The sequence below is a fragment of the Chrysemys picta genome, chromosome 4, assembly GCF_011386835.1.
Source record: "Chrysemys picta bellii isolate R12L10 chromosome 4, ASM1138683v2, whole genome shotgun sequence".
NCBI lineage: Eukaryota > Metazoa > Chordata > Testudines > Emydidae > Chrysemys > Chrysemys picta.
In genome coordinates, this window is record NC_088794.1 from 146,957,871 (window position 1) to 146,981,412 (window position 23,542).

At 48.9% G+C, this 23,542-nt stretch overlaps 1 protein-coding gene across 4 annotated transcripts; it reads left to right on the forward strand.

The window, feature by feature from the left end:
- The first annotated feature begins 17,691 nt into the window (after positions 1-17,691).
- On the forward strand, positions 17,692-23,086 carry BMP4 (bone morphogenetic protein 4). 4 transcript variants are annotated; one of them, XM_065593901.1, is made up of 4 exons: positions 17,692-17,868; positions 19,920-20,043; positions 20,769-21,145; positions 22,055-23,086. In XM_065593901.1, exons 3-4 carry the CDS (start codon positions 20,776-20,778, stop codon positions 22,894-22,896), a joined length of 1,212 nt encoding a protein of 403 aa, XP_065449973.1. In that variant the 5' UTR covers positions 17,692-17,868; positions 19,920-20,043; positions 20,769-20,775; the 3' UTR covers positions 22,897-23,086. The 4 variants fall into 4 exon arrangements, with proteins under 4 accessions (XP_065449973.1, XP_042697294.1, XP_005295534.1 ...); XM_042841360.2 differs by having other exon boundaries at positions 17,705-17,868; positions 20,822-21,145; XM_005295477.4 differs by lacking the exon at positions 17,692-17,868 and having other exon boundaries at positions 19,812-20,043.
- Positions 23,087-23,542: the final 456 nt, after the last annotated feature.

The following is a 23,542-nucleotide window of genomic DNA, read 5'->3' on the forward strand; positions in this document are numbered from 1 at the left end:
CCACATTTTATTGGGAACTTGTGAAGATTCTTATTTTTTAAATGTATCCAAAAAGACCATCATTTTCAGAACTAATTAGACATAAAAAAAAAGGTATAAAAACAATCAACTTGATAACAGCTTCATCTTTCACCATACTCGACACGCCTCCATAGCTAATGACACATTACCAAATATTGCAGTTCATTTAGTCCCATAATTCAGCAAAACACTGAAGCACATGCTTAACTTTAACTGTGTGCTTAACTGCAAGCCATCAGTGTTCAGCAAAAGCACTTGAGCACGTGCTTAAATGCTTTGCTGAAGAATCGGGATGGTCTTCAGCTCAAGCATAAAGAGAAGCATGTTTTTACGTGCTTTGCTGTATTGCACCTTTCATTAGTGCTACAGTAACATGACAAGTGGGAGATCCCATAATGGATGAAACATGAACAGCTGCACCAGTACAGCTACGGGCTTTATGGCCTAATTCAGAACCCAATGAATGGAAAGATGCCCTTTGGGCTCAATGGGCTTTGGGGCAGAATTAACGGCAGATAATGAACTTACATATCTAGAGTTTTCTTGTGGAGTTTCCTTCTCATGTATCCAGGTATTGCTGGCAAAGGTTTTTATTGGCTATTGCAAAAAAAGCAAAAATGGCATGTTTCTATTCCTTGAAATATATGCACAGACGTACGGAGAATAGTCATTCTGCAGTAGTGATTCATATCTGTTGAGATGTGGATGTACTTCTGAACTCCCCCCGTTTTTATTAATGTGTCCTTAATTTTTCTTGGTCCCATTAAACTTAAAAGGAGTTTTGCCATTGACTTTGTTAGGAGAAAGACTGACTCCTGAACAATTTTCCCTCATGAGGTGTGATGAGGTGAGCAAAAAAGAGAAAATTCCTTACGCAAATATCATCTATTTGAGAGGGAAGAATTTGCACGGTAGGATCCCCGAGTCACTTAGAGCCAGATTCTGATCCTCTTACTCATGTTGAAGAGTCCCATACACCACAACGGGTCCCACTGACATCACTGAAACTATTTTGCCTCTCGGTCCCTCAGTTTCTTCATCTGTAAAATGGGGATAATGAGACTGACCTTCTTTGCGAAGCACTTTGAGATCTACAGTTGAAAAGTGCTACAATAAGAGTTAGGTATTATTATTATTATTTATTACTACTTAAGGTGTAAGATGTTAGCCAGCAGGAGCCAGGATATCAGACTCTGTCTGTTAATCTCTCTGTGCCTTTGTTCACTATCTATCAAAACCGGGGACGATCATTCCTTTCTCCCACCTGATGTCTGTCTTGTCTGTTTAGACTAGCTTAGATTTAGCTTTTTGGGGCAGGACTATGTGTATAGATAGCACCTAGCAAAATGTGGCCCCGTCTGTGTTAGGCCTTCTAGATATTACCATAATACAAACGATAGTCATAATACACAATGGCCTGGCCATTTCTCTCTACTATTTGAAGTAGTGCATCAGCACAAAAGTCATGTGATGTTTTAGACATATAAATTATAGTGATTTTATGCTCTGACCCTGCTTTCGATTGGAAAAGAGCATCCCTTGTTTTCCAAATTCTAAAATGTGAAGAAAAGATTTAAGAACTGGGTCTCTCTTTTCACTAGCTGGTCAGACATCACAGTCAAAAATCACTTGAAGCACTTTTTTCTCTTAACATCCAACTTGATTCTGGCATCAAAATAAAATGGAAAGAATGGAATATCTATAGAATGCTGAGAAGTCATCGGAGACTTAGACATTGTCCATCATTTACTTCTCAAGTCATTTGACAGCACTTTGAAGTTGTAAATCAATAGATAAGTGCTAAATATCCTTGCTATTATTTTATCGTTATCTAATTTCATTATGATTATCTAGTAGGACTCACTTCTAACTACTCACCTGGAAAAGATTTTTTGTCTATAAAGCATATATCTTCTCCTTTTTTTGGGGGGTGGTATTTCCTGACTTGAATCTGCAGTCCCTATTCTTGTAAAAAACTCCCACTGGCATGACATAGCTAAGAAGAAAAATGTTAACTTCTTGAAAGAGCAGAGGGGGAAAATACTTTGGTTGCTCAAACACAGATAATTAGACTGAGGACTTTCTCCATAGTAAACCTTGACAATCTAACAATCATCTCTGGCTTTTGCACTGTACCGAGTTTCTTTACATTGTTAAATGCATTCCATGTTTCAGTAAATGACACCAGGATCACCAGCAGCGAGTGAGTGATTAGTTTATCATCCTCTTAGTGCAGCCATCTAGATCTTTAACTCTTTAAGCAGTGGCATTTAAGTCTTGAGAACACCCAGGATCATGCCTGAGGCTTTAGACATTCTCAATTCAGACAAATCTTTGGATATCAAGAGAACAGGAATAGAAGAAGATAGGTGGGTCCATTCCGATAAGACCAATTCTGATAAGGCCTTAAGCAAATCTAGTAAGCTAAATTGCAAATAAGCTCCATGCTTTTTGCAAAGAAAACCTACTCCTCTTTCTAGGACCAGATTCTGCACCATTAGGAGCGTGACCAGCATGGGAGCCTGAACGCATTTTGCAGCATAAAATTAATTGGAGCATACCTAATAGTTAGGCTTGGAAGGATTAATATTTTTAATTGGTAAATGTCGATTCCACGGTACACTCACAAACGGCTGAAAAACATTTCCATTGATAATACCTGAAGTTTATAGATAGGCAAAGTAAGAAAAAGGCTACTTGAGAACTTCCCCGAGTTTGATTTAAGAGTATTTATTCTGCATATTTTGACATATGAGGTTCACGATGTGTGTTTTAACGGTTATGAACCTTTAGCTTTTTGAATCTCAGTTTCTACTGTCATTAAATAATTATTGTCTATTTCCCCCAACTCTGAACATTTAAATTCATCAAAATAAACATTGGTGTTATCTGTCAAAACGATACAAAAATAAACAAGCCTACTAATAGCACACAAAGGAATGAAAAGTAAGAAATCTGCATTTCCTGAGAATCAAGGCTACAGGATTGGTTTTGTTGTGTCTGCTCACCTTTCATTAGGCAATACAATTAACGGGTTTGCAAAACAACTGGCTATGACAAATGTAATTGGGCTAAAAAATGAACAGCATAAAGATATCCCTGTACTTAGGTCTGAGCCGTGCAAAGCATGACTTCATGCACGGTAGGTAATATCAATGGGACTGCTCAGAGTGTAAAGTTAAGCATGTACGTAAGTCTTTGCAGGAATGAGGCCTTGGTGCTTATTAGGAGAAGGTATAGAAATAAGCATGAGCATTTTCAGAAAGGAAAAAGGAAAGGATGTAGGCTCAGTTCCCCAGGAGATTTAGAGGCTGACTCCCACTGATTTTCTGTGAGGATCTGGGCCGTACGGCTTGCCCTGTTTAGAAAAAGGTTATAATGAAAAGGGGGAAAAAACATAACAAATACTCAGGTTAGCAAATAGTTTGGTATGTTTTATTACTCTCTCTGTTTATACTGACAGATGAAAGGCATGCAGACGCGAAATGGAAAGCGATTGCAGACTATGTTCCCCAGGAACTCCCCAGCCTGCTCCCTAGAATGCTCTACATCCCGCACTCGCCAAGGAAAGGCCGTCAGTTCCGGCCCTAACGTGAAGTAGTTGCAAGTGGAGTTTAAATGCTACTTTGGCTCATTAATTTGGAATCAACGTCCTCTTTATACTTCTTATCACTGATTGTATTTATTTTACCAGGAAGAGGAAGGATGGTTTTGTGGCTAAGGCAGTGAACTGAAACTCAGGCCTGGTCTTCACTGGGTGGGAGATCGACCTAAAATACGCAACTTCAGCTACGAGAATAGTGTAGCTGAAGTCGACGTATCTTAGGTCGACTTACCTCGCGTCCTCACAGCGCGGGGTCGACTGCCACCGCTCCCACGTCGACTCCGCTTCCACCTCTCGCCACAGTGGAGTACAGGAGTCGACGGCAGAGCGATCGGGGATCAATTTATTGCGTCTACACTAGACACGATAAATTGATCCCCGATAGATCAATCACTACCCGCTGATCTGGTGGGTAGGTAGATGTACCCTCAGAATATCTGAGCCGAATCAGAGTTATTGTGTGAGCGTCAGCAAATTATATAATTTCTGTGCCTCAGTTCCCTTCCCTGTCTGTAACACAGGAATAATACTCCTTCCTCCATCCTTGTCTATGTAGAGTGTAAATTCTTCGCAGCAGAGACTGTTGCTTACTATGCGTTGGTCCAGTGCCTCGTGCAGCAGGGTCCCAGTTTTGATTGAGGTCTATAGGTGCTAATGTAATACAAATAATTAATCATAATGAAGTGCCACCCTTGTACACAGCCAAACCCTGAAGAATTTGCAGTCAAAGAGAAACAAGACAAAGGCAAATTAAGACATGGGACTCTTCAGGGAAAGAACAAGTCTTCAAATTTTCTATATGTTGAGCCCTGCCCCTGACCCCCCCAGACTCCATTCCACAGTGTTGCTAACACACGAGATAATGTCATGATATTTGATGTTTCTCTTAAAGCTCTTGGAATCATGTGATTATGTGCAAATCTCAGCTTTCACTTTAAATAAAATGTAAGCTTCTACCCCTCATGTGTGCCAGGATAAGCCTGAAAACGCCGAAAGGCTCAGCAAACAAATCTGACGTTTATTATTTTCAAAATCTCCTGATTTTTCAGCCAGTCTCCTGATTTTTGGAGGCTTGGCTCATGGCTTTTACCAGGTTGGGACTGGCAATGTTGGATCTAGCTAGGATCTCCCCCTCTCGTGTAGTGACCTGAGAAGGGCAGGGTGGTGGTGATGCCTCTGGGAAGGGATTGCAGATGGTGCAGATGGTGCAAAGTAGGAAGGTTTGTTGTAAGCATGTGCAGACCTGTTATGCTCCCTGCTTTCAGGCACTGTCTACTGGGTTCCTGAGTGGCTACCAGAATCTCCTAGATCACAGAGATCTCAGCCTGCACACTCCTGTAGACACTAGGGATATTCAGCCAGTTGCCTGGAGTGCCCCTGCCCAGCCCAGGAAGACCATGAAAGAAAACCAGTTCTCAAAAGCGGTCACTTTATGCTGTTGCCTGAGCAGTGTCTGAACTAGTCCTCTGGAGGCATCTCTCAGTTCTGTGACACCACTGTATAAGGCAGCAGGCATGACTTCTGTACACCATGGGACCTGTTGGTCATGGCTGCCAGTGGGAGCCACATGTCAGCTCAGCAGCGGTCTGCCCCAGGCTGCAGCCTGGTAGGCGGAGGTCCCCATGGTGGGGGCGCGATCTGGAGGCCAGAGTGGCAGGCTGGATCCAGGCTCCATGGGGGAAGGAAGTTCATCCCTGCACCACCTCCAGCCAACATTCCCCTAGACCCAACTCCTCTCAGCCCCTCCACTCTATCACCCTGGCCAGTCCAGCCACCTCATAATCCTCGCCCAGGCCCAGCTGTGCCCACTTCATTCTCCCTCTTACAGCCCCCTCAAGTCCCAACCCACTCATCCTCCCTCCCTCCCCAGACCCCACCCCATGCTCCTAGCCTGCTTTCAAGTTCATCCGCATCTTTTCCCCTATTCCACCTCCCCCTCTGAATTGTATACCTAGGAATAGCTTAGTGGCTGAAGTGGCTTCTTGAGGTGTAGTGAATCTGGGCCTGGAGGAATGAGGGTTAATTCCCAGGGGGAGGAGGGATGAACTAACTTTGGGGGCATACAGTGCAGTGCTATTGTGTCGCTGTCACCCGGCTTGGTGCTGTTTATGTAAATGGCAGTGGATGTTCATTAAAGAAGCCAACTGGCCAGGGCCGGCTCCAGGCACCAGCCAACCAAGCACGGGCTTGGGGCAGCACCTTCTAAGGGGCGGTCAATATTGGGGTGGTGGGGCAGCGCTCTGGTTTTTTTGTTTTGGCAGGGCGGCGCTCGGAGGTTTTGTTTTTGTTTTTGTTTCGGCGGGGCAGCGCTCGGGGGGGTTGTTTCGGTGGGGCGGTGCTCGGAGTTTTTTGGGGTTTTTTGGTTTTTGTTTCGGTGGGGCGGCGCTCTGGGGGGGTTTGTTACGGTGGGGCGGTGCTCGTTTTTTTGTTTTTGATTTTTGCTTGGGGCGGCAAAAAAGTTAGAGCCGGCCCTGCAACTGGCCTATTTGCATACAATACCTGGTTTCCACACGCACGTTTTATCAGGTGTGCATCTCTGAGAGTGGAAGAAGGAAACAATGTCTGCATGCCAGAGATAGAAGAGGCAGGGGTGGAGGGAGGGAGAGGGGCGAATGAGCTCCTTGGGGAAGGCGCGATGTCTTTGTTCGGTGACTCAGATATTGCCAGCATTCAGCCCTTAAATATGAATAAATAAACAGGTCTCTTCACATTCATAGAACTTGCTGGATCAGATTCTTTACTGGTCCCTTTCATTTCAAATAGCCAGGTTGTAGGTTCATTTCTTTTTGTGCCTGGACAGTAGTGTGCCACTTCCGATCGAGTGCTGCTGGATACAATTCCTGCCCATGCAGAGAGCGAGCACTGAGCCTACGTGCCTATGTCCCAGTGAATTAAACTCTGGTTTCTGGACTCCAGTGATGTGAGGCCTTGCGCTGGCCCTCTGCACAGGAGACGATTTCCCTCTTGGTCTCCATTTCTCTCCCGTCTCAAGTTTCCCTCCTCCTACTCCATGTTCCTGCTGCTCCTTCAGGCTGGGCCCCTGTAACACTTACGCACATTCAACTTGCCTTCCGTGGGACTGCTTGTGTGTACGTGTTGGCAGCGTTTGGGTCTTGGCTGTGTCACTTCTCTCCTTCCCCCCCTCCCGCCCACACCATCCTCTCTTAGTGGTTTCTTTTCTCTCATCTTGCTTTCCTCTTTGTACTACTTTTTATGTCTCCCCTTCTCTCAGATCTTTCTTCTTTTCCCACCCTCTTCTATGAGTCACCCTCTTGGTTTTCTTGTCTTCTGTGAGGGCTGCTCCAGGATCAGTAATTTAAAAATGAAATAAGCAGATATTGCAAAATGCACTATTAATAGCAAGGCCAGCTTTCCTGCGGGGTGCACACATGTACTGTACATGTATACAGTGCCAGTCCCCTTGCATCACTTGGATAACCATCAGCAAGAACATAGTGTCCTCACATGGAAGCCTGCATGCTAGTACAGTGGGCTTCCCTTAGATTCATGAGCCTTATGGCTGTCAGCCAGTAATCAAAAACTCTGATTACTATTTCTGGAAACTTTTGGAAATCCACCTCTGGCTATGCACAAGATCCTTGTTTCCAAACACGTGCACTCTCTCGTCTTTCTCGTGCAGGAGATTTTGTTTCCATCATTTACAAGATATCCCAGACACAATATTTCCCTTTGCCCTTCAATTCAAACCAGCATGTCACATTGCTTCATGTATTATTCATGTATTAAGGGGGGAAGGATAGCTCAGTGGTTTGAGCATTGGCCTAATAAACCTAGGGTTCTGAGTTCAATCCTTGAGGGGGCCACTTAGGGATCTGGGGCAAAATCAGTACTTGGTCCTGCTAGTGAAGGCAGGGGGCTGGACTTGATGACCTTTCAAGGTCCCTTCCAGTTCTAGGAGATAGGTATATCTCTATTTATTTATTGAACCATAAATTCAATGCTCTTGTTTCTATGGCAATGAACCAGAAATATTGGGTAGTGTTCCCCATGCATTAAGGAGATAGAAGAGGCAGTGGTAAACCTTGTGGTTACTCTTGGCATTACGTGATGTAAGTAGGGGATCAGATAGCACGTGTATGTATCACAGTGCTCTCTGGCGAGTTGTAGAGGGCAAAAGTACAGTTTTGAAAACATTACATTTACAGTTCAGGACATCACATGGACAGAGTGAGCATGTTCATTTTGAGTGAGTTTTCAAAAGAAAGTTTTTAAAGATTGTCAAAATCTTCCTATATGATCAAAAGTGAAGAGCTCTCCCCCCACCTCCAAACAGCTTGCTCAACCCTTAATCCTGATCCTCCTCCAACATTCTTCCATAGTTTTCTAGGATTATTTTTCAACGCTTGTTAAGCAGGTGCTTAACATGTTGCTGAATCAGGTCTCTAGTGACTCACCCAAGATCGCACAGGGAGCCCTTGGCAAAGACAGGATAAGATGAACCTAGGTCTCCTGAAAGAGTCCAGTGGAGGGCAACAAAAATGATCAGGGGGCTGGAGCACATGACTTATGAGGAGAGGCTGAGGGAACTGGGATTGTTTAGTCTGCAGAAGAGAAGAATGAGGGGGGATTTGATAGCTGCTTTCAACTACCTGAAAGGGGGTTCCAAAGAGGATGGATCTAGACTATTCTCAGTGGTACCTGATGACAGAACAAGGAGTAATGGTCTCAAGTTGCAGTGGGGGAGGTTTAGGTTGGATCTTAGGAAAAACTTTTTCACTAGGAGGGTGGTGAAGCACTGGAATGGGTTACCTAGGGAGGTGGTGGAATCTCCTTCCTTAGAGGTTTTTAAGGTCAGGCTTGATAAAGCCTTCACCACCCTCCTAATGAAATTTTTTTTCCAAATATCCAACCTAAACCTCCCCCACTGCAACTTGAGACCATTGCTCCTTGTTCTGTCATCTGGTACCACTGAGAACAGCCTAGCTCCATCCTCTTTGGAACCCTCTTTCAGGTAGTTGAAAGCAGTTATCAAATCCCCCCATTCTTCTCTTCTGCAGACTAAACAATCTCAGTTCCCTCAGCCTCTCCTCATAAGTCATGTGCTCCAGCCCCCTAATCATTTTTGTTGCCCTCCACTGGACTCATTTCTCCTCAGCCTCCACATTTCTGGGCACAGCAGTCTACAGGGACCCACTACTGAGCTCCCCCTCAGCCTTGCAATGACTTTTGTCAGCCTGTGTCTTCTCCCAGCTCCCCATCTGGGTGTTTTGTGGCTTGGCCCTCTGGAGAAGTCACATAAAAATCTAAACCTTTCCAGGGTAGCACAACCAAGTCCAAACAAATGTCCAAACTAAGAGCCCTTCAGCCCCATAGTTCCCTTGTTGGCTGTACCTCGGGGGCTTCCCCTGTAGGAGCCTAACCTGCTCCTGTAATGTTCTGCCTCAGTTGTTACCTCTCTGCAAAACCCTCTCCCAGGGCTCCTCACCACCGGAGAGACCTGTGTCTGAGCTCCCTCGGTCTAGTTATAAGGCCCAACCCTGCCCCCTCAGGCCAGGAGGCAATTCGTTAATCACTCCCCAGATGTGGAGCGTGATTCACTGGGGTTCTTTCCTTTGCCTTGCAGGTGATGGGGGGTAAGCCCCATCACTGGCCCCCAGTGGAGTTTTTACTAGGGGCCTTTCTGCAAACTATCAGTGCCTAGATAGCTTTACATCTGGCCCTTTGTCCTTAACACAGATTGGCCCTTTTACCTATGAACTCAACATTTTAATTTACAGAAGATCAGAAAACAAACAAATAATACATCCTAGGGGTTCTTTTCCTTCCCCGGGCACGCTGGTAAACTCATATCCCATACCAGTCAGTTTGCCTTTACCCCAATAGGTGAGCACTGCCATTTATTTATACAATTTATGGCTGTACGTTTGCCCAGCAAAGCGGATTTCCAGGGGGCTTTGTGCAGGCACAGAGGACTGCTTGCCTGGATGAATCATAGAATCCTAGAAGATCAGGGTTGGAAGGGACCTCGGGAGGTCATCTAGTCCAACCCCCTATGCATATGCATATCACTGTGTCTACTCTTACTGTGCTTTGAATTGGGGCACTAGCCGCTTCATGTATCTCACTTGTCTACAGAGGCAGGTGAATAATTTGTAACAATGTATTTGATTCATGTCATCTCTTTTTCTTCTTGTGAATTGTTTGTGGGAAGACTGGGGTTTTTCATCATTCAGAATTATTCAGTGAATAATTTTTGTGAATCATTCTCAGTCTGTGGGTTGTTCTTAACCAAGCAGTTCATTGCAAATATCTGATTTGAACAAAGCAGGCTGATGAGTTTGGACTGGGCAAGGAGGCCACGTGGGCTGTTTCTGTTCCCTGATTGGAACGTGGTAATCAGTGTGAATATTCACGTTAATGAATTCAAAATTCCATTTTTGCAACTATTCCCCAAGAGCTGCAAAGATTTCTGCTAGTAAACTTGTTCACTAGACGATTAATGGAAAGCAAACCAAAGGGGTGTGGACACAGTCCGAGTAAACTTGTTTTAAAAAGTCAAACAGCTGTTCCTAGAACTATTTTTTTCCAGGAGCCACCCAGTTGTGCTTATTTCAGTTTTGCTCTAATGTTTGAAATCATTAACGCTTTTGGTGATCTCAAGACAGAATTAAAGGACAAAGACAGATGTCAGCACCCTAGTGGTGCTCCGTGGTACTATAAATTTGGCATCCGTGCCTAGACAGTAAGGAAAAGTAAAGCATATAAATATCTGTGTCATTGCGGAATTCAGACAAAGCCACATATCAGTGCGAAAGGCATAGTAAAGAGGGATTTCAAAGATGCTGCCGAAAGCTTGTGGTATTCTTAAAAAGGACCCATGACTCAATGGATCCAACATGAATTTGCTTATCTTAGCTAGCCATACAGTCTTGTGGTATATGTTAGAAGAATCACATTCTTTATTAGTGCCGGCTACGATTTCAGAACATGAGGGCCGGGGTCTTTGTCTTCTGGAGTTACTTATTAGCTGTCAGAGTTGTGGTTTGATCGAGTGGGGATTAATAGAGTGTGGATGTGTGTTTAAAAGTGAAATTTCACTTAAGAAACTGCATCAGAGCCATGCGTGGTCTCCCTGTAATACTGTTTAAGGAAACCAAGCAAGGTGTAGATGATGTTAGGATGGATGATTTTAAAAGATGTTTGTAACAGAGTTCGGGGGAATTTTAATATCAGAGCTTGAGAAATGACTTTAGCTTCATGTTATTACTTGTATGACAGTAGCACCACGGGTACGTCTACACAGCACACAGGAGAGAGCCTCCCAGGCCAATTCAACTTGCACGACCACGCTAAAACTGTAGACGATGTGGCTTGGTGCTGGAGCTCTGGGCTCTGAAACCTGGGAAGCAGGGGGAGGGGGAACAACCGTAGCTTCAAAGTGCTATCTACATAGCTATTTTTAGTGAAATGTAGCTCCTACGGCACGAAAAGCTGCTAAATGTATTCAGCCAATTTAGGGAAACATCTTTAGGGGCAGACATTTTACATTCCAACTTCTGAACAGGTATTTTCAAAAAAAAAAAAAATTGAACGAAATCCAAGAAAACGAACAAGCTTGCTGTTTCAATGACAATGTGTCTGACTACCAACAGTTCTATTTTTGTGTCTAGTTCCACTGTTTGCAGTACCAGCATGATGGCTTTATATATAAATCGTATTTGTAAAAACATGGCTTGCAATAATAGAGCAATCTTGGGCCTGATTCTGCTCTCAGTCGCACTGGCGTAAATCAGACGTTACTCCATTGAAGCCAAAAGAGTTATTTTACAATAAAACCAAAGTAGGCTCAGAATCAGGTCCCTGGTGGATATCAGGAAAAGCCCAAGTGTCTTTTCCCATTTGTCACACCCCGTACTTGTGAGCTACGCCAGCTGTAGAAAGTTCAGAAGAATATTGAATAAATCAGTGAGTTGTTCAATATAGCCCCACTTGCCATTCAAGCGTGTACACGTGCGCTTGCTTATTGTAGTATAGTCTGTAATTATGAGCTACTTTGGAAGGAAAGTATGCAGCTCGTGGGAGTTGTTCTTTCAGTTCCTTTTGTTTTAATTGACAAGCTGATCCAGCTACAAAGAAAAAGATAAAGATTCCAACTTGGTACGCGATGGGCATCTGTTCCTCTAACCATAGACACCGACTCCAGGGGTGCTCTGGGGCTCAAGCACCCACTGAAAAAAAAATAGGGGGAGCTCAGCATCTGCAGGGCCAGATGAATCTTTTGTGGGCCCCAGTTCCCAGACCGTGGCCATGCCCTCTGCTTTGCCTGAACTCTGACACCAAGGCCCTGCCCCTGCTTGGCCTTCCCCCAACCCCCTGAAGCCCCGCCTGCCCCTCCATCCTGAGGCCACGCCCCCGCTTGGCTTCTTCTCCTGGAGGCTCTGCCCCGAGGCCCCACCCGCCGCTTGCACAAGGGGAGGGGGCGAAGAGGAGCACCCACCGGCAAAAACAAAAGTCAGTGCCTAACACAGGCCATTAAAACATCTGTGACATGTGACTTGTTTTTATTTTATTTTTAAGCTTGTTTCTGCTCAGGCACAAATCTGGTGGGACAAGTTTTGCACAAGGTAGATTGTTTGCAAACTTCAGAGCCCAAAAGGTGCAGCTGCTCTAAAAATAACTAGGGAGGCCAGAACTGGTTTGGGAAGGTCTTTCTGCCTGAGTCCAGAGGCATCTTCTGAAACGCTGCCATTAGGGGAAAGCGTTGCCTTATAGCAGAGCTGGCTTGATTTTCAGCCGGTCTGAGCATCCAGAGCTCCAACCGATGTCAAATCAGGTGTCAAACCACACAAGTATAAAGGGCTGGGATTGTATCAGAAGGGAGTCCTGTGCAAATCCATGATCACAAGGGCAAAGGATCATTTTTTTCTTTTGGATTCTTCTATAGATTGAAAAAAGAAAGTAGACCAAGGTCCTCAACAGGTGGCCTCTGTAGGCAGCAATGAAATCATTGGTAGCAGGCAGCATCGCACTGAATCGAAGTCCATAGTCAATCACTGGGGATCTCAGTATTGTCAGGCAGTGCATTTTTCCAGGGTCAGGGTGTGTATTTGTGGGAATTCATCTCTTTTCCCTTTGGCATTGTTTGCAGAGTGCAACCCTAGAGATCTCAGTCTGTACGTGCTCCGCTCCAAACAAGGCCATCAGTCTTGCTGTACGGTGCGTCCATGGGCAGGTGCCCTCAGAAGGCAGTTCATTGAGGTCAGAGAGGAAAATACTGTCTGCAGAATCTCCAGCACAATTAAGGCTGAAATTCCAGACAGGAACCTCATTCAAATATGCGAGACTTGAACCCCTCTGAAGTTTGTGTGACCTAGATGAAGCCGCTCCTATTTTAGATTTGGTGGATCATTAAAGTACACAAGGTAGCTGTGACTCTGAATTAAGCAATGTTTGCTTTCCTGACCTTCCTAACTTTTATTTTTAGCTGCATTTTGACATTCACTGTTTCGGTTTGACTGTATATCACACTTGGCTCCTTAGGAAGCATGGGCCAGATTCATCTCTTGGGTAACTCCATTGCCTTCAGTGGGCGCTGACGAATTTGCCTCCAGGGGTGTAATACAATCTCTGTAGGAATATATTTCAGTTCCCTAAGTAAATGGTACACTATTTCTATCAATGGTTATTTCTGTTGTGGTTTGGGACTTACGTATTTACATCTTAGGGAATAAATGCTAAGTTAAACAGCACACTTTTCCTCCATGACTAACTCTTTTTAATAACCAATAAGCCACTGAAACACCCCCTGACTTCCTCAAGTTTCAGAGACAAGAACCTAAACCACACCATCCTCTACTGGATTTCTGTCCCCGACTGTCCCCTTACAGATGCATGGTTTATCTGAGTGGCATAAGTGAAATGCTTTGTATTTCACTTTAAAAGGCCAGTTCACTAGTGAAAGATACAAGGCGCTATGTAAAGGGATTAAATTGCTTACGCTGACAAACGTTTTCACTAAACATGGATGTTGTGTGTTAGTTATATAAAATCTGAGCTGGTTATTTGGACAAGCGGGATAAAATTCATTCATTGTAGATTTGTTTGCTTGTACCACAGAAGTTGAGAGTCAGTCTCTTTTACAAATCCAGAGGATTGTTTTAAAAGCAGAATTATATAGGCACTCGAATAGCCTTTGTTTATAGACTGGAACATTTTCAATGAAAATATTATTTAACTTTAATGAGGTGCACAGTAGCTACTTTTCAAATGGTTTCCCCCTGCTATGAGTAATGTACAGTATGACACATTTGAAATGGTTAGGGTGATATTTTACCAGCTTTGATGGGCTCTGAGATCAAATACTTTGCTAAAAAGATGTTTCTTTTCAATATAAACTGGTATCGGAATAAAGCAGGGGGGTTTCAATGTAAGCATTGCCCTTTGTCCACACACGTACTTTGTCATGGTGATGTCAGTAGACATTTGTAATGCATGGGCTATGAATGAGCTAAAGAAAATGGAATAAATAATAATAAAAAATAAAATAAAAAAGCAATGTTACCCTAGTTCTGTAGTATTACTGCAGCTATGGTATGTAACATCACATCCTCAGCTCAGACGCTATAAATACTTGGGGCACAATGACATGAGGGTTTCTTGGATGTGTTGATTTACAGTTGCCATTTCTCAGTTTGTTCCAGGTTGTGTTATCGTATTAAATGTAGGTGGTCCTGTAGCATTGAAGGCCAAAGTCCTCCTAGATGGCTAAAACCGTAGTCCTGCACCTCTATGCAGCAAATTTCCCACTGCCTTCAGTGCTAGGTATCGAGGGGTGAAAAGGCTGAATGAAACTGTGCCAAGCAACATGTGCAATGCAAGAGAGCAGTACGACAACCCTAGAGTCAGTTTTGGGACTAACTGAAAGTAACAAGATGAAAGAACCTGGAGATGAAATCATCCATGGCCACTTCTCTGGCTATATCTCTGTTTCTTTTGGCTTTAGACCTTTGGATAGAACGGGATAGTGCATAGGGTGACCAGATGTCCTGATTTTATAGGGACAGTTCCAATATTTGGGGCTTTGTTTTATATAGGCACCTATTACTCCCCACCCCCATCCTAATTTTTCACACTTGCTGTCTGGTCACTCTATCAGCGCATGTTCCTCAACACAAAGCCAGGGCTTGGTGATATTGCTGAATTATGATAATGGGACAATGTCTGAAAGAACAGCGACATTGGTGGTGTTTCCTTTGTTTCTGATGTGGCTGTCCAGGATACTTTTTCTCTCAGTATGTAGAAGTCCCTTCAGTAAGGGAGACTTGTGCCTGGTCTACACTTATGGCTGCCTATGGAATGCAGGCACTACACATAGAATATCAGGGTTGGAAGGGACCTCAGGAGGTCATCTAGTCCAACCCCCTTGCTCAAAGCAGGACCAATCTCCAGACAGATTTTTGCCCCAGATCCCTAAGTGGCCCCCTCAAGGATTGAACTCACAACCCTGAGTTTAGCAGGCCAATGCTCAAACCACTGAGCTATCCCTCCCCCAGCAATGAAAGGTGCCAGCATCAGGACATGGGAGGCACTTCTTGAGTAAGTAGAGAGCTGGGTAGGGTACATACCTTAGGATTCAGGTGTGTGGGGCACTCTGCTCGCCTAAGCTGCGCCTCACTGTCTACACTGCTGTTCATACCCCCGCGATCTGGGTGTGCGTGTATGTAGTTTACACACCCCCATCAGTATAGACCTGCCTTTGAAAGCTGCATTGTCCATCGCCTGCTCTTCCCGGGGGGTTCACTACCTCCAAGGACAGCTGGGTCTGACCCCAAATCTCCGATGTGAACTGCCTTGAAGTCTGGGGAAGTCTGCATCTGAATGGTGCAGCTGGCCTATGTCTGTGGTGAGCCAACCCCGCCCCACCCCAGATCACGGTTCCCAGCTTTCACACGGTAAATCAGCACCCCGGCTTTCCCAATAAACCAAAAATCAAGCTAATCCCATTTCAAAACAACCAAATCCCTAAGATCCCCAACACTGTGTGACTAGATCCCCCCTGCGTGCAGTCTAGGACTGGGGTGGGCCCCGAATTCCCACAAATACACACCCTGACCCTGGAAAAATGCACTGCCTGACAATCCTGAGATCCCCAGTGATTGACTATGGACTTCGATTCGCTGGGCACCCCTGACTCTCTCCCCTGCTTGCTGGGAGCTGATAAAAAAAAAAAAAAAAGAAGTAGCAAGCTACAACAAGCAACAAGCTACCAGCCAAACAAGCTACAAGCCAAAAACTAGCCAACAAGCAACTCACAAGCCAAGTCAGCTGAAAACAAGCCCAACGTCTGCGGATTTGGCATGTCTGCCCCAGATCCCAGCCACCCACTCTTCAGGAAAGTTTAGATCTGGGGTTGAACTCTGAGGGGTGGGGCCATCCCTCATTCAAGCAATCAGCTGGAGTGGTTACTGTGATCAGGGTAGTCTCTATATACCTGTGTCTGAAACGTACACCAATCAGTGGCAGGTAGTCTGAGCATCCTTTGGATTGCCCTTGCATGTGGTCTGCTAGTCCAGCCTGGCCGTGGGGGGAGTGAGTGACATCCTCACAGGTGGCTGATGGGAGCTCCCAGGACTTGCATGCGTAGTGAACTGGCTGGTGTGGGTTAGCCTGGCCCATGGTGTGGGTTAGTCAGGGAAGGCAAAGTGGGAGGAAGGGACATGGGAGAGGTCGGGGGAAAGGAAGAGAAGAGGGGGAGAGAGGACACTGACTTCTGAAGTTGGCTCTGGTGAATACCCGGGCAAAGTGGCTTTAGCAAGGACCGAGGGTGCTGCTGGCTGCTGGCTGTGGTGTCCCCTCAGTGCTGGGATTAGCATTTAGTACAGGGGTGGGCAAACGTTTTGGCCCGAGGGCCACATCTGGGTATGGAAATTGTAGGGTGGACCATGAATGCTCTTGAAATTGGCGGTTGGGGTGCGGGAGGGGGTGAGGGCTTCGGCTGGGGGTGCAGGTTCTGGGGTGGGGATGGGGATGAGAGATTGGGGATGCTGGAGGGTGCTCTGGGCTGGGACCGAGGGATTTGGAGGGCAGGAGGGGGATCAGGGCTAGGGCAGGGGGTTGGGGTGCGGGAGGGGGTCAGGGGTGCAGGCACTGGATAGTGCTTACCTCAACCAGCTCCTGGAAGCAGCAGCATGTCCTCCCTCCGGCTCCTATGCGGAGGCGCGGCCAGGCGGCTCTGCCCCATCTGCAGGTGCTGCCCCTGCAGCTCCCATTGGCCATGGTTGCTGGCCAATGGGAGCTGTGAGGGCAGTGTGCGGAGCCTCCTGGCTGCCCCTACGCATAGGTGGAGGAGGGATGTGCCGCTGCTTCCGGGAGCTGTGCGGAGCATGGAGTGGAGCAAGCCCCTGACCCCGTTCCCTGGCTGGTGCAGGAAAAGCCCCGGACCCTGCTCCCCGGCTGGACCTCGAGGGATGGATTAAAATGGCTGAAGGGCCAGATGCAGCCCCCGGGCTGGAGTTTGCCCACCTCTGATTTAGTACCTCCCCAGATTGCTGTGTGCGCCCCCCTGGTTCCCGCACCCTCCATCAGAGCGTGCCAAGGATCATGCTAGTGCATGGACCTGTGGTGACAAATTGGGGCAGCACCGCCTGCCCTGTCACCCCAAGGGCCATGCTCCCCCCCATACCTGACTCTGGGCTGGGGGTAACTAGGTCTTTTTCCCCATCTGGTGGGGAGGGGGGAGAGAGACCAGATCTTCAACCATCCCAGTGCGACTGCTTTTCAGTCCCAAACTCTGCCTCCTCTAGGGCAGGGAGAGGCGACTCCCCAGGTCCCCTTTCAAAGGCAGTGTCCTGAATGATCTTGGGGGGTGTCCGATATCATCTTTGTGCGCCCCCCACGCCGCATATTCCTTGGGGTTTTCAACCCCCCAGGGACGTTCTTTGGTTCTCACCAGGCGAGTGCAGGGGACAGCGGTTCGCCGAGGGAAACCCAAGAGGATTTCAGATGCGATTCTCCTTGTGGGGGGAGGAGACGGACGGGTAGAGGGAGTGAAAAGCACGTGCAGCGAGAAAGGGGAGTGGAAAATCTCTCTGTGTACGGCTTGATTTCGGGTGGTGCCATCCCAGTCCCAGGCCGCTTTGGTTTGATCGCTTCCACAACCTCTGCCCCGTCCTGACACTCACAGGGGAGCGTGGTTGGATTGTGAAAGGGGACTGAGGAGTTGGAGTGCCGCCTGGTTCCGCCGCTTCAGACAGATCAGGGGGCATTTTTTTCCTCCTCCGCAGGTAACAAGTTCTACAAATCCAATCCTAGGCTCAAAGGGAAGGGCCAGACCCAGCCGTCCCAGAGCGGGACCATCTGAAATCTCATTATTCGCACTTCTTAGAGTTTCCTCTAAGCTCTTTGTTTTAAATCGCCTGTCGCTGAGAATCCTGCCTTCCAGACTTTGGGGAAGCGTCGGGTTGACCTGCTTTCCTTCAATCGCAGAGTGACTACGGAATAACCCCCCCCGCCCCTCCTGCCTTTGCAAACAGCAGTGTTTCGTGTTTAAAACTCACTCCGGCACCTGCAGTCCCCCGGGAGCTCGCTCGTGTAAATAGCCCTTTATCTTTTCAGTGCAGCGCTGAGCAGGAGATGCTGAATGAACCGGCGCTGTTTCCTGTCCAAACGGAGTTTTGTTGTTGGTTTTTATTGCTCCTTTAACGAGTTCACAAGAGTGATCCAAGGGGACAAGTGAAATATACAAGGTGAAGTCAGCGAGAGAGAAGGACAGAATCAGGCCGCTAGGGCGGGCTTGGTCCCGGGCTCAGATGGGTGGGGATGTCGCTCTGCCTTGGCGTCGATTAGCTCGGCTCTGGGGCTCTCCTTGGTGAACTAATGGCTGAGTTTGGCCCTGCTTCACAGGCGTTGGGTCTGAGCGCGCTGGGAAAGGTGTTGCCCTGTTTTTGACTCGACACTGTGTAATGTTTTTGAATAGGCCCTTTCCGATGACAGACTCATGCTTCGCAGCGTCCCTACACGCCTGTAAATTACTCGAGCTGTTGAGATGTCCAGTTCTTGGAAGTAACTCACCGAAGCCCGCATGTAGCGGTAATAATTAACTTAACACCCAAGTGCAAAGACAGGGGGTGGGGGAGGATCAGATTCCAACGGCTAGTTCATAGGTGACTTGCTCCTAGAAGCGAAGACGATTTTCCCAGGGCCCCATCGCTCAGATGGGGAGCTCGGCGTTAGGCAACGCGCCGTGCGTTTTCTCCGAGGTTTTATGGCGCTGATGCAATTGACCATGCCTTGGGTTTTATTCGTGGGCTTGTGTTGTGTTTTTAAACTCAGGCGGGAGCTCTAATCCCAGCAAAACAGGCCACTGCCCTATTCGCAAATCCTTCCGCTGGTTTGTTAACATCAGGATTTGAAAAAAGCAACAGAGGGTCCTGTGGCACCTTTAAGGCCAACAGAAGTATTGGGAGCATAAGCTTTCGTGGGTAAGAACCTCACTTCAGCGGCAAGAAGAAGTGAGGTTCTTACCCACCAAAGCTTATGCTCCCAATACTTCTGTTAGTCTTAAAGGTGCCACAGGACCCTCTGTTGCTTTTTACAGATTCAGACTAACACGGCTACCCCTCTGATCAGGATTCGAGTGACCCCGCCCATCTAACTCTGTGCTGGGATGGTTCTTGCAGGCTCGGGAAAACAAGGGTTGTCCTCCATGTGTCTGGACCTTTTGCAAGGGTTATTTTGCCCCAGAGGTGTAACGCTTGGGGAAACGTGCGCTCAATGGAGGGCGGGGGTGGGGGGTTTACTTGATCTAGAGGGGAAGGGAGACCTGCTGGGCAAGGGCGGTCGCGCCTGGGTCTCAGTCACTCACAGGCGTCGTTCCAGGATGCGGGGCGTGAGAGCAGGCATGCAGGGGAGGCGCGGCTGGGCTGGGCTGGCCTGCGGGCAGGGGGGCTCTGGTGCGGTGGGGCTGGGAGGGCAGTTGCTCGGGCTCTGCAGTGCTAGGCACAAAGGGTCGGGGCAAGTGCAAGGCAAAGGCGGGTCTCCCGTTCAAAACCCGCTCCCGCTGCCCCTGAAGTCACCCTCAACCCCCACCCAGGGGATGTCAGTCGGGCCAGGACCAGGCCTGCCACTGCCCCTTGGCAAGAGGAGGTTTCTCCAGCCAGGAGATTGACAGGGGCGGAGGGGCGGGACATCCCTTTTGGAGCCCCAGTGGGCGGTGCCTGGCTGTGACGGACAAGCGGTGCAAGGAGTGACTTGGGCCCACGTGACTCTCATGGGCTGGAAGAAAAACAGAGCCAGTCCGCTTTGGAGGCTCATTGGATTCAAATATTCATTTTAGGAGCCGCTCCGCAGTCCCGGCCCCGGCAGCCAAGCGCCTCCGAGCCCCTGCGCTTTTCCACCCGTTTGTTCCAGATTGGCTGGCAAGAATCATGGACTGTTTTCCCATGCCTTGTTTTCTGTCAGTGAGTAGCCCCTTCTCCTTCTCCTCCTGCTCCCTGGGCTTGGAAGGGGTGTCAGTCCCGTTCGGCTCTCCCCTGGCTCCCGGGGACCGCAACGTGCCACCCCCCTCCCAGGCGCTGCTGCTAACAGACCGGGCACTTTTCAAGCTCTCTCTGCCTTATCTTTGCAGTGACCCTAGAGCCAAGTGACTTGCCCCCCTCCTCTCTCTCCGGCGTGTTGTCTCCTTTCTCCAAACCCCTTGAAGGCCGCGGCAAAGCTGGAGCCACACAGCGCCGGCAAAATAAGACAAGGGGCCAAGTTGATTCGGTGCAACCCCCCCCCCCCCCCCTTGCACTGGGATCCATGCTCCTGGAGACCCCCCCCCCCTCCACCGGCCCCTGATCAGCTGCACTTCAGCGATCCGTTGGGCTGGGGAGAAGGCGGAAGGGAGAGAGGAGAAATTCCACCGAAGCCCAATGTTCACTGTTTATTCTTGAAAGAAGTTAGGCGGAGATCCTCGCTAAGATAGCAGGGACCGGCCAGATGAGCCGGATAGCGGCTATCTGATTGTGGGGGCTCTTGGACTGCAAACAAGTTCCAGCGAGTCAACTCCAGGCGATCCCTTTGCCTCCGAGTCGCGTTTGCTGCAGCCGCCGCTGCTGGCTCGGGTTTTGGGGGGAGGGGGGGTGGGTGGCTGTTTTTAATCTTGACCCTCCTTGTTTGTTGTTGCGTTTTTTTGAAACCCCAGAGACACCATGATTCCTGGTAACCGAATGCTGATGGTCATTCTGTTATGCCAAGTTCTGCTAGGAGGTACTAACCATGCCAGTTTGATACCCGAGACGGGGAGGAAGAAAGTTGGAGAACTCCAGGCTCACGCAGGATCTGGACGCCGCTCCGGGCAAAGCCATGAACTCTTGCGGGGTTTCGAGGCGAGTTTGCTGCAGATGTTCGGGCTCCGCAGGCGGCCCCAGCCCAGCAAAGCAGCCGTCATCCCCGCGTACATGCTGGATCTCTATCGGCTGCAGTCCGGGGAAGAGGAGGAAAGCCTGCAGGACATCAGCCTGCGGTATCCCGAGAGATCCACTAGCCGGGCCAACACCGTGAGGAGTTTCCACCATGAAGGTCAGTGCCGCAGTTCGGGGGCGGGGGGGCGTCGGGAAGCGATCGGGATTTGGAGACTCCCAGGCAGAGCAGGGGGTGCCCAGCCCTCGGCGGCAGGCGGATTCCCCCAGCCCGCTGGCCTGGGCTAGTCCCGCGGCTGTATTTTCCAGCATCCTGCGCTGAGACGGAACTGGACCCGTGTTTGTGAAGGGTTCTCTCACCAGGGCTCCAGCCACTCCGGGTTTGTACCCGTGTCCCCCCACGGAACTCACTCCGGAGTAACCGAGAGCCCTCCCAAGCGCGTCCCGTGTGTGTTTGTTTTGAAATCTCAACGCGATCGCTGCCCGCTTGGGCTCTTATTTTTTTAAAGAAAGAAAAAAAAAAAAAAAACCTCCTCGAATTGAATCCCGACAACAGCGTGTTTGTGAGGTTCGTTCAATGGGGCCTTGTAATCTGATCCAAATGTTTCGTAGCGGATGTTTCTTTTCCAAAGTCAAGCGGAGCTATTAATCCACCAGCATCATTGCTGTGTCGGAATTTAACCCTCCCCCCCGCCCCCCAGTAGTGGGATCAACAAGGCAGGGCTCTCTGTTTCCCAATCGCTGGGCAGTTTGTGAGCAAGATCCTTGAGGGGGGGGGGAGTGTTTTAAAGAAACTTTGTTTTAAAACTCCCCCGTCTGTAGATCCGTAGGAATAAGGCCCGTGGTGGTGAAGCGGGATTCCGGGGCAGGAGCTGGGTAGACATGGAGATGATGCGTTGGCGAGCCGGGGGGAAGGTCGCTGCTTTGCATTTTGGAGACATCCGGGGAAATTGCCCAGGAGGGCTGGTCTCTCTCTGTGCGGGGCTAGGGACAGGTGAAGCGGTGTGTCCCGACTCACCTGGCGCCGTGTCTCGGGGCCCCCAAACGTTCACACGCTTGTTTTTTGCAGAACATCTGGAGAACCTCCCCGGGCCCAGCGACACCCCCCGCGTTCGCTTCCTCTTCAACCTCAGCAGCGTGCCGGAGAACGAGGTGATCACCTCGGCCGAGCTGCGGCTGTACCGGGAGCAGCTGGAAGCGCGGAGCCCCGCGTGGGAACGGGGCTCGCACCGGATCAACATCTACGAAGTGATGAAGCCCCCGCCGGCCCGCGGGCAGGTGATCACGCGGCTGCTGGACACGCGGCTGGTGCATCACAACGTGTCCCGGTGGGAGAGCTTCGACGTGAGCCCCGCCGTCCTCCGCTGGACCCAGGACAGGCAGCCCAACCACGGGCTGGCGGTGGAGGTGACCCCGCTGCCCCCGGCCCCCGCGGGCCCCGGGAACCACGTCAGGATTAGCCGATCTTTACCTCAAGGAGACGGGGACTGGGCCCAGTTGAGGCCGCTGCTGGTCACTTTCAGCCACGACGGCAGGGGCCACGCACTGACCCGCCGGGCCCGCCGCAGCGCCAAGCACCAGCGGCCCCGCAAGAACAAAAAAAACTGTCGACGCCACGCGCTCTATGTGGATTTCAGCGACGTGGGCTGGAACGACTGGATCGTGGCCCCCCCGGGCTACCAGGCCTTTTACTGCCACGGGGACTGCCCCTTCCCTTTGGCCGACCACCTCAACTCCACCAACCACGCCATCGTGCAAACCCTGGTGAACTCCGTCAACGCCAGCATCCCCAAGGCCTGCTGCGTGCCCACGGAGCTGAGCGCCATCTCCATGCTCTACCTGGACGAGTATGACAAAGTGGTCCTGAAAAACTACCAGGAGATGGTGGTGGAGGGGTGCGGGTGCCGTTAAAAACCCTGACCCCCCCCCGCACCCCAGGACTGCTTCTTCCAGCTGGACCCTGATCTAAACTAAACGTTCACCTTGACCTTATTTATGACTTTACGTGCAAATGGTTTGACAATAATGATCCTATATTTTGACAAAATATATTTATAACGACATATTAAAAGAAAAAAATAAAGCGAGTCATTATTTTAAAGGTAAAAGGCATCTCCTGTGTCTGGCGCCTTAGGGGGGCAGGCTGGGGCGGGGCTCGGAGCAGGATCTTTGTTAATTTTAAATGTTCTCCTTCTGGTTCTTGGCAGCGCAGGGCACCGGGGGGCGGGGAACCCCCGGGAACTGGGGCTTGTCAGGCGGGGCCAGCCCCGGGGAGTGACACTGGACTTGCTAACCTGCGGGAAGCGTTTGCAAAACTGCATGTGAAAAGCGGGGCGGAGTTACCTGAGGGGTTATGCTAAACCGGCGGGGAGTTTGATGCCTCTCCTCCCCCCCCCCCCCAGTTCAAAGCGATTCGCATTTTGTTCTGGAGGGGGGTGGGGAAGGAAAAGAGGGAGGGGAGGCGATTCTGGAGACTTTCTTGGAAGGTTTGCATGAGCCTTTGAAGACCAAATCTCCCAATTACGACCCCCCCACAAAAAAAACATCTGAAGCAGTT